This window comes from Malaclemys terrapin, chromosome 16 (assembly GCF_027887155.1).
Source record: "Malaclemys terrapin pileata isolate rMalTer1 chromosome 16, rMalTer1.hap1, whole genome shotgun sequence".
In the NCBI taxonomy this organism is placed as follows: domain Eukaryota; kingdom Metazoa; phylum Chordata; order Testudines; family Emydidae; genus Malaclemys; species Malaclemys terrapin.
Genome location: NC_071520.1, coordinates 10,614,250 through 10,629,782, shown reverse-complemented (window position 1 = coordinate 10,629,782; position 15,533 = coordinate 10,614,250). Strand labels below are relative to the sequence as shown.

The following is a 15,533-nucleotide window of genomic DNA, read 5'->3' as shown; positions in this document are numbered from 1 at the left end:
CGGAGGTTACCAGTCGCTGATTGGCTGTGGCTCGGAGTATAAATGAGGAGAGGAGGCGGGCGCGCTCTCTTTTCTTTCCCGGAGCTCTCGTGGGAGGTGGGTGTCCGGAGTGGGGGCGGCCCGCGGGGGGACTCGGCCGCACTCAGCCCCCGGCCGGGGAGCAGATCACGGGGATCCGGGCGGGTCGGCCTTACGCCGGGGCTTCCCGGCTGGCTGGGCCCCGCCGCGGCTCCGGGTGTCGCTAGGCCTCGGGCCTGGCCACGCGGGGCCGGCTCGGCCCCGCGGCAGGGACACGGGGCCGCGCCGGGCGCTTCGCCCCGGGATCCCGATGCCCGAGGGGCCCCTTCGTCTGCTCTACGGGATCCCCTCAGCGCGGGGTTGGAGGGAGCCGGGGGGCCCGGGGCCCATAGACGCCCCGCCCCCGGTTCCCGTTTACCGGTCGGGAGGCCGGGCCAGCATGCGGCGCCCCCCTTTCGGGCGGGGGTGGGAGGCTAGGGGATAGGATGTGGCTGCCGTGATCTGGCTGAACCCTGGTCTCCCCACCTTGTCTCCTGTAGGTAACAGCTTGTCTTTAAACCCTTTGTGGCAATCCTTGGAAGCACCGTCGAGATGCCCAGGGAAGACAGGGCTACGTGGAAGTCCAACTATTTCCTGAAAATCATCGTAAGTGTCTCCCTTGGGGTGTGTTCTGGGTAGTCTGGACCCGGGGCTGGGATGGACGCTTGTCACTCATGGCTCAGCCTGCCTTGGCCATTCTCTGTACTACACCTGCAAACGCACCCCCAGGTTAATCCTAATGCACGTTTGGAGCCACAGACTTAATGGGGGGTTGTGTTAGACAGCAAGGCAGGAGCCAGCCTCATCATGAACATGGAGCTGCAGTTTGCAGAGGTTACATGATCAAGGAGGAGCAAGCTATGCTGGGACCGTGGTCTCCATAGCTCTAGTTACCTACTGGGATTAATGGCTGTTGTAGCAATTGGCTCCATTGTATACCAATGAGGTGCAGCCCTCAGGCTCCTGGAAAGTTGCCAGTGAAGTTGCTGATAGTGCTGCTCAGTTTTTGCCCAATTACAGCTGGATCTAGAGCAGTGGTCCCCAAACTTTTCATGGTCATGCTCCCCTCTTACCCTGAGCCGGACCGAGGGAGGGGGGAACGCGGACAGGGTAAGGGGCTCTCAGCTGAGGGCAGGAGTGGCGCTCCGGCAGACCGGACCAGGCTAGGTGTGGAGTTGAGTGGTGCTCCCTCCCTGCCCCCTGTGGGAGCTGTCCCGGGCCTCAGCTGTGCTCCCCCAAAAGTTCCTGCATGCCCCCCCCCACCTCGCAGTTTGGGTACCTCTGATCTAGAGCCTGGTACTCCACATTTCCCACTGGTGGCTGCTGTTATGAGACTCTCAAGACTCTTCTAGATGTTACCTCCAAATTTTATCAGAAGGGTTCTCAGTAGGCTCCTTCAAGTGAGCTTTGAAATAGACACTTGCACAGCTGTTGTCTCTCTTACAATGAATATACCAGCCATTGGCAAGTTTTTGAACATTTTAAAAGCAATTGGGAAGCCTGAGTAAGATCCCCAGAACACTTGGTTCTGGAAAGAATTAAACCATGCTACTAAGAATGGAGTCCACTGCAGTCACAAATAAATCATTCAGAAGAGCCTTGTAAATGTTAGTGCTGCTTCCTAGTTGAATATAATTTGTGTTTTTAATGCCTCCATGTGTTGTGTAGCAGTGAGATACTGTTCACAGTGACCGAGTACGCAAAAGTAGCATCTGCAAAAGAGTCCCACATCCAAGCCTCCTTAATGGAGAGCATTACCAAGTTGTTGACTCTTTACCAGGGAATCTTTCAGAAAAACTGCATTAACATTTTTACAGGCATAAACATCACATCTCAGCTAAGCTCCTGGGACGTCCTGACTGTACTTTATTTGGAGGGTTGAAATGCATCTCATTTAGCATGTTTGTCTCCCTTAAATGTGCTTTGGGACGCCTCTATTTCCTCTCTGAGAGTCATCAGGCTGCTGCTGGTATATAATTTTTTTCAGAAAGAATTGCACTCTGCATTTTCTGTAGCATTGGGTTGGCAGCCTTGTAACCATATGTTTTAAGCAATGGCTCCCTGGCAACCTAAAGAGACTGAAAATTGTCACGTCAGGGTTGGTTTGGAGACTTGAGGGGGAAGGGAGGAAGTACCCCCAGAGTGGCAGATAGTGGGACAGTTTATTTGATTAGTGCACATACTGGTTGCTGACTGGAATGTGTACCAATGTCAGCTGTTTAAGAGCCCTAGTCAGGTGAGAGGGATTTTTGGTTGCTTTGGGACAGGTACTGGTTGGTAACGTTAGGTCAGATTTCTCAGCTTAGCACACAGTAGCTCCCATTTATGCACCTAAACAGAGATACTGGGTGCTAAGGACTTGTGGAATCTGGCCATTTAGTTAAGGTGCCTAAATGGGACTTAATATTACTCTATACCCTGGTCTAGGTTTCTTTGTAAAACTCATTTGTTCTTTCTGTAGCAACTCCTGGATGATTATCCAAAATGCTTCATCGTGGGAGCAGACAATGTAGGATCCAAACAGATGCAGCAGATCCGCATGTCCCTGCGTGGGAAGGCTGTCGTGCTGATGGGGAAGAACACCATGATGCGCAAGGCTATCCGTGGTCATCTGGAGAATAACCCTGCTTTGGAAAAGTGAGTAAAATACTGTGATTCCACACTCTGTTTCCTGGGGAAGACTGTATGTTCCCTGAAGGAGTGAAACTGAATGGTGCTGTCTTTCCTCCAGGCTGTTGCCTCATATCCGTGGGAATGTGGGCTTTGTGTTCACCAAGGAGGATCTGACTGAGATCAGGGACATGCTGTTGGCTAACAAGGTAAGGGAGGAGGACACTGTTGTTATAGTGCGTGTACTCAGGGAGGTTTTGGGGCCTGATCTGAAGGAAGGCGAAAGTGTAACACGGAACATTCTCTGTGGATGTATGATTTTAGAAGGGAGCAAGAACTGGGAACCAGGCATTTCCTGTGTTGTACTCTGAGCGCTGCCACCGACTTGCTGTGACCTCAGTTTCCCCATGTGAATAACTGGGAGATGCCGATCTCACAGAAGCGCTGTGAGGATGAATTAGTGTCTATACAGTACTGTCTGAAAGCCAAGCATTATTTTGCTTTCTCTTCTTGCACTGTTATGTTAGGTGCCAGCTGCTGCTCGAGCTGGTGCCATTGCCCCTTGTGATGTCACCGTGCCAGCCCAGAACACTGGTTTGGGTCCCGAGAAGACCTCTTTCTTCCAGGCTTTGGGCATCACCACGAAGATCTCCAGGGGTACCATTGAAATCCTGGTGAGTGCAGAGCAAAGTTCAGTGTGTTACTAGCAAGTGAAAGGTCATTCACAGCTTTCTAGCTGTTCCTATATACTGGATGGCCCTGGTTGGACAGTTTGGCAATTCCACTGAAGTTAGGACTGTAGATTTGTAGCTACTTCATCCCTACATCCCCATGTCTTGTGCTGCTTTCCATGGCACAAGATCGATCCCACCTTCTATTGAGGACTTTGGAGGCATGTCTCTAAAGCATCTTAAGAGGAAACTAGCAGAGTAATGTGACAACAATAGGATATTGCATGACAAAGAGAGCCTGATTAAATAGGAAGCTGTCAGAGAAATTGGGCTGGGTAAGTTCTTTCTGCCTCTTGCAAAGCCTAGTGGGAGGGTTGTCTGAGCAGCTGATCTCCCATCCCTGACCTCTCAGATGCCTTTACCAGATGGCAAAGCAGGTCTGATTTGCTGACTGAGAGCCTGCAAATGCCCTCATCAGTGGCCCACTCATTCATCTTTATGATTCCATGCTGTAATTGAAGCGTAAGTCATGGGCTTGATGCAGGAATGACTGGTGAGGTTCTCTGGCCTGTGTTGTGGAGGAGGTCAGACCAGATGACCATAATGGTCCTATTTGGCCTTAAAATCTCTCCCAGCAGCCCTCTCCCTTGTAAAACACTCTTGGGAGAGGGGGACCCGCTTACATGGAAGAACAGCATTGCCAGTCTCCTGCCCTGCTTAGGCTCGGGAGGCCAGTGCTTTCCCTCCCTGTGAAATACAGCGGGTGTGGTGACAAAGGGGAGCTGTGTGAGGACCTGGACTGGTATTTCACTGTGGAGCAATTTGAGGGAGAAGTTCCCTGCTCTCTTGCCACTTTTGGAGGCGGGGAAAGTGGGGCCTGAGGCTGCTTCTAAAGGCCAGGGGTGCCTATCGGGTTATTCCCCTTCATCAGGTCAGGTACATCTTACACTTAGATAGTGGCTTAGTATTGGCAGTTTTCTCATTTACGTGGAAGAGCTGGGAGAATAAAAGGGGTAACTTCTGCTAACTAATGGTGTAGGTAATAGTGCATGCTCAGTAACGTGAGAGAGGAATTTCAAGCCCAAGTCTGTTAGTTTTGGCAAAGGGTTTTTGAAAAAAGATGAATCCCTGAACAGTTTCAAGAAAGGTGGGATTTTGAAAGGCTTATCAGTGAGTATCGATCCATTTTTGACTAAACTGCCCTCACAAATTCAGACTATTTAGGTTCCTGCTACTCTGTGAGGAATGGAAAGAATAAATATTAAGACTCCTATAAAAACTGACATAATCTTAACTGCAGTGGTGTTACTGCTCTACCTTAAGTAATCTTTAAAGCCAGATGTCTAATTTGACTCCTGTGGAGAAGAAGGGTTTAGTTCCATCTAGCTGGGCACACCAGTATTTTGGGTACGAGAAACTCTGGTTTGAGTGTCTAATGGGACAGCCTAGGTCTAGATGATGTGTTAAGTGTAGCTGATTCCATTTGCATGTCTCATAATTATGGACCTCGCTCTGAAATGTGCCATCTGCTGGGTGGGCTGCTCCTCATACTTCACACAGATTGCTCAGCTGAGCTTTGAACATGTTTTGATACAGAATCATTTGTGGGTCTAACTCCTTCCGTCCCATCTACAGGTGTTTGTAACGTGAAGTTGAACCTTGTTGCGTCTCTGTGCCTGAGTTTCCCTGTAGCAGTGTGTTGCTCACTTTTCCCTCTTTGACTCTCAGAGTGATGTGCAGCTGATCAAGACTGGAGATAAAGTGGGAGCCAGCGAAGCGACCTTGCTGAACATGTTGAATATTTCCCCATTCTCCTTTGGGCTGATTATCCAGCAGGTGTTTGACAACGGCAGCATTTACAATCCTGAAGTGCTGGACATCACTGAGGAGACTCTGCACAGACGCTTCCTGGAAGTAAGAGCTGCTTGCCTGTGCTGTATGCCATGTCTACTGTATTCCATGTAGTTATGGGGATAGATTAAGTGCTTGGGTATCTAATCTGAAGTTCTGGAGGGCCGTGTGTGTGGTGTTTTCTTTTTCTTTTGAACTGTGAATGAAACCAGCACTGAATTCTAAAAGTGATTTTACAGATCTACAAACCTGAATAACACGGTTATTGGCTTGGCATAGTCCCTTTAAAACTGGTCTGTGCCATTTCATTGCACTCCAGAGTTGGGAGATCCAGATGCAAGTGTGTGTCAGCCTGTTGGCCAGCACCGCAATTTTCCCAAGCTGTTTTGATGTTCCCTATCACCTTTGGAAAATTGGGGTAGTGCGAATCATGGCTTTGCCAGACAGTAGTCTTCTTGGTGGGTTGTATCATGCATCCCTGAATGCTGGGAATTTTGATTTGCAACATGGATGTGTTTTCTACTGGGAGCGATGTTCCATTCTGCTGGCTATCAGTTATGTATGAAATGCAGAGAATACAAAATCTGGAAACACCTTGTAACAAGTGTTAAAGGTATGTGGTTAAGGCTGCCTCTTGTTTGTCTCCTTTGCCAGAACCAGGCAATTCTCTCACCCATAATACCCTTTATTACCTTTGCACATATTGTTATGGATGGTTGTGTTTACTTGCAATGTAATTCTCAGAGCTGAATGCTTGGAACATGAGTTTTCTTTCCCTCTTCCCCAGGGCGTTCGTAACGTAGCTAGTGTTTGTCTGCAAATTGGCTACCCAACCATCGCTTCTGTGCCTCACTCCATCATCAATGGGTACAAGCGAGTCCTAGCTGTGGCTGTGGAGACTGAATACACCTTCCCACTGGCTGAAAAGGTAAAGTATGAGCTAGACACACTGGAATAGATCGTGTGCTGACTTAAGGCTCACAAACCAGCCTTTGAGCACGAGCTCTTAAAGATCTAGAAGGTTGTATGTTAGAGATCTGCACTGAAAAGAGGCCTTGAACAGTGTGACGTGCATGTAACTGCAGTGCAGGCAAGGGGAATTCCTTGCTTTGTGGAGGTGCAGTTCTGCCTCTTCACCCTCAATCCTAGGAGAAGCTTACTGGCAAGGAGGGTGGAGAGCGTGCTTTTGGAGAGCATCCCTGTCTTCTCATATGATAAGGCAACATTGCCCTCCTATTGATTGTCTTCAGTTCGTTTGTATAATGCATCCCTTGGGTTGCTGGCAAGTTGCTCGCATGGCCTTTGGGGTTGCAAAGGTTGTGCTCCCTGCTCTTAATTCCTGTGGAGACCCACTAATACGCCATCCGTTTTCAGTCTGGCAATAGGATAGTAGATGTAAATTGTGACCTGTTTGTTCCCTGAAATTACTATATGCTTCTCCTCTTACAGGTAAAGGCCTTCCTAGCTGACCCCTCAGCCTTTGTGGCTGCTGCCCCTGTGGCAGCTGAAACTGCAGCTCCTGCTGCTGCTCCAGCCAAAGAGGAAGTAAAGGAGGAATCCGAGGAGTCTGACGAGGACATGGGATTCGGTCTCTTTGACTAACTCCTGCCACGCACTAACCAACCACTTCATCAACTGGTTTAATTAGAGAAATAAAGTGCTATTTTACACCCTCTGTTGTGTGTTTCTTGTGGGGGGTGGGAGGAGGAGGAATCATCATGCATGAACTTTCCACTGGTGTGAAACTTAATATGGATTTTGATCCTAAAGATGTACTTTTTTTGACCTTGCCTTCAATCATAAACACTTCCTAAAACAGCCATAAAATAATTTCAAGAAACCTTCAAATAACTTTCCCCTGCAGGTGAGAGCAAGAGGCTCCACACATGTCAAATACTAGTCATGTCACTTAGTGCACTTCTGCCTTGGCTACACTGGAATGTTAATGTGAATTAAAGTAGGGTGTGAATTTAAAGTGCAAGAGATATTCAAGAATCACTTCATGTGTGGATGCTATAGTTACTCAGTTGTGTAGACAAGCCCTGAGGCTAGCAGGAATTGAGCTAGTGTACTGACAATAGCAGTGTGGACATTGTCTCAGGTGGCAGCTCAGGCTGTCAATCTCACAAAAACCCCTGTGGCTGAGTTTAAGTGGCTGGCCTGAGTCTGCTGGAGCCATGAAGCACAGCAAATGTGCTCAGTGAATCACTGATAACTGCAGGCAAATAAGCAGGGTCCCTGTCCTGAGGAGCAGTCTACATTACTAAATACACCATGAAAACTCAGTCCATTGTTGATAAATTAGATAAGCCATTACTGGATCAGTTTAGAGACCGGTTTTATGAGGCTTTGGAACTGTATGGGGCCAGCAGTGGAACATTCTCCATTGCGGGTGTCACCTCCTCTTCTGGAACTTGATTGCTCTGGTGAGCTTCAGATTATGCTGTAAGATTTAGCAATTCAACAGTCTGTTTTTGTTTTGCGGCCAGGGTAAGCCGGGTGTGTCCTGTGTGTTATGAAAAATGAGCGGTTGTGATTTTTGATGCTGTGGGCCAGCTGAGTTTTCATTATGTAAGACCCAGGCCAGAGTGTTAAGCCAAAACAAACAGGCCTGATTTTCAGAGTTGTAGAACGCCACTCCTTTGAATTCAATGAGAATCATGGGTGATCGTCACTTCTGAAAAATGACCCACATATGGGTCAGAATGTGGATTTAGGAGCATAACTTTTGTGGACCTGAGTTTTGATAGTAGGTTTAAAATAATTGTTTCTTAATGGCCTAACCTACAATTGCTATTTGGGAAACTGTCCATTTTCCAAGTGTTATGTCATCTTGGGACTGGCTATTTCCAGCGTGGCTCCCTGTACTGTTAATTACTTGCTTTCTAATCCAAAAATCTGCCCCCCATGGTGATTTTATAAAGACATTGCAACCTTCTGCAAAAAGAACTTACCTTCCCCCAGGCGCTGTGGAAATGGGATTAAACTCTTGGAGCAGGGACTGCCTTTTATGTTAGCACCGGCAGCACCTCGCACTATGGGACACGGATCTATTACTAGGTGCAACTCTACCCCAGCAATTGAAGAGGGCTCGTATTGCTACAAAGTCAATATCTGCCTTTGTCAGCCTCTGAAGAGCGGTGCCCGGAGGCAAGTGACCAGCAGCATCCCCGTGGATAGTGGCGGAACCATCCAGGGCAGGGAGTGGCTCGTTCACAGGGCCCCGGCTGCCCTGGTCAACCCCCTGCCAGGCCGGATGCCGTGTGCCCGGCGCTGCAGCTGGGGGAGAAGGGGCTGTGCCAGGGACATGAGCAGCTCCTGAGGCCTCGCCGCGGCAGGGCCTAGCCCCGCTCACCCGGGGTCAGGCCCCGACCTCCAGGCATCAATATAGCCACGAGCCCCACCCCCTGGCCAGGTCTGCGCGTGACCCGGAACTGAACCGCGTAGTGCTTCCGGGGTCAGACCGGCGCGATGGCGGCCGACACGCAGGTGAGTGCGGGGGGCTGGGCCCGGCAGTGGCTCAGCGAGAGCCGCTCCCGCGGGCTGGCCGTGGGGCGGGCCGGCTCCGAGGCCCGGTTCCTTAGCGTGGCCCCTCTCAGGCGGCCGCGTCACGGGGAGGCGGCGGCGGTTGCCGGGATGCGGCCCCTGTCACGGGGAGAAGGGACGTGGCAGTCGCGTCAGCCCCATCCCTCGCCGGGCGCCGACACCGAGCCTGCTTCCCCGCGCTCTTCCCGAGCGGCCGGCCCGGGACAGGCCGAGCGAGGCCGCGCTTCCCAGGCCGACTGCGCCCGCGCCAAGCTCGCCTGCCCCAGGCAGCCTCGTGTGGTGGTGCGAGCCCGGCCCTGCCGCGGAGTCCGGCCTGGCCGCGCAGGGGGTCGGAGCAGCCGCGGCGCCTCGCCCTGCGCGGGGGATGGGTCGGGACGGGAGGCGTTTGTAGAGCGTGACTGTCGCGTCGTCTGTGTGTGGGGGACGGGAGCTGTCTGAGCCTCCGAGCCGGCGGGATGAGCCTGTCTGTCCTGCTGGGCCAGGCTCAGGCAAAGGTCGGGGCTGGCCCAGCGTTTAACATCCGTGTTAAAAAGGTCCTTATCAAGTTGAAACTTACTCAGTTTCCAGAAAAAACAACCAGCACTGGGCACCATCCCAGCCACGGAGACCCTCTGTCAGTTTTTGTGGTTCTACAGTCACGTTGTTGTATCTTTTAAACAAATCTTTTTGTTGCCCTCTAAAACCTTCACACAAACAATAGAGGAAATTGACGGCTTCTGTAAGGGAACCAGTGAAACTGACTATATGGAAAGACCTATCAAAAGTATAAAGTGAAAAATATTGATAAATATTTTCTTTAGATTTCCAGTTTCTCTGATCTTGAGTGCTACTTGGAATATGACTAGGTTTAAAAAAATTCAGTAAATGTCCATTTAATGGCAAAAAAGGCTGTCCTTAATTCACTGAAAACAATTATGTACATAATAAAAATGTATTCCAATTTAACCACATAGGATATTGCAATAAAACTTGCATGCTCAGCTATTTTTAGGTGGAATCGGAACTGCTCCACGGTGTGTCAGATCCTATTATGTCTAACAGCTGATGAAGATTTATCAAGTGGTATGGGCTTAGGCTTTAGGAGTAGGAGAGTGAGTTCTGTCCCTCATATTGCAGTGAAATTATAAATAGTTGTGATGTGCAGAAGAGTGACAGCCATACAGTTCTGAGCTGATTTGTTACAATATTTTCCTCTTTTCTCTTTATGCTTGGGGTGATGCACTTTCCACTATTTTGTGGGGGTTGCTTCAGAGAGCCCCTCCAAAGTCCGGTCTTATCTGGCTTGATATGTATATGTTTAGACTTCACGTTTTCATGGAACTTTTCTCTTGTATAATTTACTAACACAGGTATGTCTATATAAATCTTAATAAAAAGAATAAGCAGTGGTGCATGAGACCTTTGCACAATGACTCCTCATCACTGAAGTTGCATGAATGGTAAAAACTGCCCATTCCGTAAATTAGTGGATCAATTGGGAACCACTGGATTATAATGCAGATTTAAAATTATCCCAAGTGTCTGAAAACTGAGGTGAATTCATTGTAAATGGCTGTCATACCTATATATGGTCCATCAGTACTTACTAGACATCTTGGGTTTGTCTTTAACAATGGAAAGTTTTTTTAAAAAACAATTTCTCACATGTTCGTACCTTAACTGGTAGGCTGACAAACAGTTAATATTGATGACTACCATCTCTCGACAAATTCTGCAGGTTGCTAGCCAGATTTACCCTACCTTTTGCCCATCCTTGGAGAGAAGCACAGGGATTAGGATGGCTGAGTTGGAGGAAAGGAGAGGTAGGAATTGCCTGGAAATTCCAGTTAGCAATTTTGAGGGGTCTCATGCACACAGACAAAAGCTTCATTGAGATCAATGGAGGCAGTTCATACTTAAGAGCAAATCCTGCCGTTTCCATGCATATGAAGGGACCTTTTATTACAAAACCAGTGGAGTTCTGCTTTGGAGGAGATGGATCAGGATTTGGGGAGTCCATGGAGGGGATGTATGTGTTCCTTGGAGTGCAGGGCACAGTTCAATTGGGCTCCCTGTGTGCCCCAATATAACCGATGTTGTGGCGATGAGATGCAGGCAGTATGGAGGCTATTCCAGCTTTGAAGCTGGAGTATTGTACATGAAGCATCTGAGGACTGCGTGCTGGGGTTGGGATTTTATATTTAGGTGGTTCTCATGCATCTACTGTCTCAGGCTGTCTGCAGATGCAGGAAATTGACACTACATCAATTGTTACTTACCACCAGATGTGCCAAGCCCTGCTGTCAGCCTGAAACAAATTTTTGTTCATACATATCTTACAAAACTTTAATATTAAATGTTCTAATACATTTAAAAATTAAGGCAACAGGTTATTACTGGGATTGGGATTTAAACATTCTCCTGCAGTGTTTTCAGTCCAGACATCACAACATGGTGCTAGTGCATGAAAACTGAAAAGTGAAACTGATTATACACCAAAGTGAAATTGAGTTCTCTAGTTCAACTTCTGAAGCTGGGTTAGGTGTAAAAAGTAAACAGACAGTATAAATGGTGAAAATTAAATACTGAAACAAAAAAATTAACAATCTAATCTCCACTTGTGTGGTAACATAGGAAAGAGTTTTTTATAAATAGGATGTGACTTTTTAAACCTGATAGACATTTCAGTTTAAAAGGAGACGAACCCACACAAACTCCATGAACATGTGACAGGTGTCTGTTAAGGTACAATGAGAAACCTTTCACTTGTTGTTCCTCTTACATAATTTCAGTACGAAGTCATAAGTGAAACACTCAATATATGAAATTAAGCCTGCAGCATAGACTCTCGTGGTGGAAGCTCCCCTTAAATGAGTGAGTGAGTGCGGTCTAGGGGCTAAAGTGCACCACTGGAAAGCAAAAGATCTGCATTCTATTCTGGTGCAAATTTTTCAACCTTTAAAGGTCACATGTACTAGGCAATTGATTTTACTGGTTCCTTAAGTGATTCACATGAGACACATTGCATTGTAAATATAGTCTGTCCACTTTATAAAAGGGTAATTGGAGTCTAATGGTACTGTATATTACTGAGTGAGGATGCAGTACCACATAAGCAGGTTGAAAATCAGAGAAAGGTCATCCTACTGTATATATGAAAGAGATTTTGAATTATCAAACAAGTAGAGGAGCTTCACCTTGTATGAGACACTGATAATTCTTTCTTTTCATGGATACAGGCAGGAGTTGTTGATTTGCCTGGTACCATGGTGGTTTGGATGACTGTGTCTAACCACACCGGTCAGTTAGTAAGAGGAGTTGGCTGTCTGCAAAAGGGCACATTCTCCCTTCCTGGTGCTTCTGTTTGTTCTGGTTGTGCAGTCCAGTCCATATGTTGATGGTGACAACTTTTTTTTGTGTGAATGGTTGTTTTAGGTTTCTGATACACTGAAGAGGTTTGCTGTAAAAGTGACCACAGCCAGTGTGAAGGAGCGAAGAGAGATACTTAATGAACTGGGAAGATGTGTCACTGGGCAAGGTACTTGTATTTCATCTATTTAAAGCATTTGTATGCTATTTCTTTCACAGAGAGTGTGGAATGGGTTTAGGCATATACTAAAGCAGTGGCTCCCAAACTTGATTGGTTCATATACCACCGTCTGAAAAAATTGTGGAGTGAATGGATGAAACATCAAGCTCATGTACCATCAGTGGTCCATTTACCACAGTTTGGGAACCCCTGCAGTGTACTTCATTTTAAAAGACTGAAATCTGTGGCCCTTTTTTGAGGCCGTAGGGCTGGAGGCATTGGAGTAGGTGCTTTCCCTTATAAGCAATTCTAACAATTATTTGTCTGTGTCTGTCTGTATGTATACACAAGTACTGAGGTTCATGTCTCCTTTAGGATGGCTTGCTGGTCCTGGAGATTTTGCCCCATTTTTCTGTTCTGCCCCTCTCCTCCTCTTAAACAGTTCTAAACACCAGCAGACCTCGATGTTACTCATAAGGAAAGACCACAGGCTCTGTTCAGTGGCAAAGGCGCTTGGCCAGGTTTATTGCTGACAAAGCACAGTATTCACATAGGAGCTAGAGGTACATTAACACATGTATGCCTACCACAAGGCAGCCACTCAGCACACCAGGATGCAGTCCCCTCGGCAAGTACAAAGTTGCCCCTCCTATGCCTTCCCCTTTTATACATCGCTACAAACAAGTTACATATTACACTCCATATGTTTTTCGTTACTGCCCTGTACCTTGTGCCTGCTAGTTCAAACAAAACATCCCCAACTGTTATCTTGTCATCTCATCCTTCTCTTACGAGAGGCCTGTGTGTTCCTGTACCATCTCCTAGGAATGTGTTTACTCCATTACTTGAGAACACTGTACCATCCTCTCAGGTCAGGAATGTGCTTACTTGGTGTGCTGCTATTTTGCCAAGGCCAGGCTACTCTGGTTCATAGCCTTTGGTTCGCACTGTTAATTATGCCTCGGGCTCCAGCAAAGCCTAAAACAGGCATCTCGGATGAGAAGTGAAGATGTAAAGTGGGATTCCTGCTTATTACATATTCCCATTGTAGAGGTGTCTTTGTATTTGATCTCACAAAAATTTACCTTTTGCTTAGATGAAATTGCAGGAGTGATTTAAATTTAGTTTTTCCACTTTGTTTTAACATGTTGTGTGGTGGTGTTGTGTACTTTTAAACAGCTGCTGTGAACCACCCCAGAGGTGGCTGTTTTTCAGTGTTGACTGAAATGTTTCCTTTTTACATGAAGTTCATTGGGATCCTTCAAGGTGAAAGGTGTTCTGTAAATGTGATGATAGTATTACTGGGCATGATAGCATACCTCTTCTGAAAGGTGAATAAATCACTTCCAAAATGCTCCTGATCTAAGAGCAAGCAACCGATAGCTGATTACTCATCTGGGTCTATCCTGTGGCATAACTCTGCCCCACTGAGTCTGACCATAGTGAAAATTTAGTCTCTACATTTGGAAAAAGGTAACTAAGAGGGTGATGAGGAAACATGCAGCAGCAATTTGAGTATCTTGTTCAGCGTAGACATAAGAAAAGAGGAGGAATGAAAATATAAAGGTTAAATCCTTCAGCAGATACTCATAAAATATTTGTGGACACTGAGAAGAGGAGGGAGCCCTGTTTGATGCTGATGTCCAGTTGGTTTCACTCAAACTAGTGTTACCATATTTCATGTAGGAGGCTAGATCTTCTATTATGCTTCTTGATTACAAAGCAAGCCTAGAATTTTTAACTTGCTCTCTACAAATGATTAAGGACCTGATCCAAAGCTCATTGAAGTTGATGGAAAGACTTCCTTTGTGTCTATGGACTCTAGATCAGGTCCCAAGGTTGTATGTCACAGCCATGGCTTTTAGGGTTTTTTGTATAAAATCATGCTCTTTATCACCCTGGCTAGTCTTTTACTAAATAAGACACCTCCATGAATCATTAGTGCAAATGTAGCTTTATATCTGTCCAGAGTAGCAGAGTATGGGATTTTCAAATGCTCTTAAATAATTTAAAATGCATTTAATGATTAAAAATGAGTTTTTTTTTTAAAAATAAGATATTTATTTGACTTTTCTCATAATCTCTGATGACATACAATTTAATATTAAAGTATTATGTGCTCTGATTTTTTCCCAACTTCTAAAAATTGAAATTCTGATCCCCATTTTTTTTGTCATGACAGTCAATCAGCCTTGGGCCCTGATCCTTCAAACAGTTACACTCATGCGTAACTTCACTGCCATGAATAGTTTCACTGGAATCAGTGGGGCTACTCACAGTAGTAAAAGGAAGCATGTGCATGTTTGTGGGATTGGGGCCTTATTGATGATTCCCAGATAAACGCTTTGGAATCCAATTTCTTGCAGATCTGCCAGAGAGTGCGGTTAAAGGCCTTTGCAAACTATTCTGCCTCACCCTGCATCGTTACAGGTGAGTATGTGGGGCTGGGAAGTTGAACTTGACTGTAGTATCTTCCATATGGAAATAGTGTTGATGTGGAGTGTGTAGTATATAGCGAGATTTGTCATAAGAGTGCTGTCCAGTAAGGTAGGCCCAACATTTAGAATCTGTAGAAAAACAAGTTTTACAACACCAAATAATAAAAATTCATCTTTTCAAATTAAAAACAAATTAAGATTTTGATCCTGCAAATCACTGTGCATGAGTGCATCCCTTTGCCCTTGCAGAGCTCCATGATCCTTCCATGAGCTTCCATGCAGGATCGGGCTGTAACTGAGCAATTTTGGGTTCGATTTAAACTGTGGGCTGTAGTAAAGAAATGGTTGAAATCCCCCTTTGGGCCTGCCAGAATGAATTGTTAATCTTGTGTCATGGGATGAGAATTGTTGTGGTGGTCCTCTGGTCAGGTCAGACTGTCTGTTGAGGTAGGGAATGGGTCATTCTGCCATGAGTTTAGATGATGTAGACCCTTCTTCACCTGTTGGAATGGTAAAGAGATAATGGCTGTTGGCCAGACTGATGGTAAGAGGAGGCAGAACCCTCTGTGTGGAATCTAGAATTTAATATCTGAAACACTGACAAGATTTGTAACAGTTACAGAAAATGTTTCCTTTTCCCTATAGAGATGCAGCATCCCGCAGAGCCCTGCAGTCAGCTCTCCAACAGCTTGCAGAGTCCCAGCCAGAAGCAACAGCAAAGAACCTTCTGCAATCCCTGCAGTCTTCAGGAATCAGTGGCAAGGCTGGAGTTCCAAGGTGAGGGCTGACTATTCCCATTGCTGTGCATGAAACCATGTCGTGAAATCCTGCCAGTCAGCCTCTTGCATCCAG

General features: G+C 46.5%; 2 protein-coding genes across 2 annotated transcripts in view; both read left to right on the top strand.

The window, feature by feature from the left end:
* Positions 1-16: 16 nt before the first annotated feature.
* On the top strand, positions 17-6,862 carry RPLP0 (ribosomal protein lateral stalk subunit P0). Its single transcript, XM_054006094.1, has 8 exons — positions 17-96; positions 558-663; positions 2,519-2,694; positions 2,789-2,876; positions 3,195-3,341; positions 5,067-5,252; positions 5,977-6,117; positions 6,639-6,862. The coding sequence occupies exons 2-8, from the start codon at positions 610-612 to the stop codon at positions 6,789-6,791; spliced, it is 945 nt and encodes a 314-aa protein (XP_053862069.1). The 5' UTR covers positions 17-96; positions 558-609; the 3' UTR covers positions 6,792-6,862.
* A 1,786-nt stretch (positions 6,863-8,648) lies between these two features.
* GCN1 (GCN1 activator of EIF2AK4) overlaps positions 8,649-15,533 on the top strand; it is a 58,157-nt gene continuing 51,272 nt past the window's right edge. The window contains exons 1-4 of the mRNA XM_054006338.1: positions 8,649-8,678; positions 12,150-12,252; positions 14,610-14,673; positions 15,327-15,458. Of these exons, the coding sequence (XP_053862313.1) occupies positions 8,661-8,678; positions 12,150-12,252; positions 14,610-14,673; positions 15,327-15,458 (317 nt within the window). The 5' untranslated portion in view covers positions 8,649-8,660. The remainder of the gene's footprint in view (positions 8,679-12,149; positions 12,253-14,609; positions 14,674-15,326; positions 15,459-15,533) is intronic.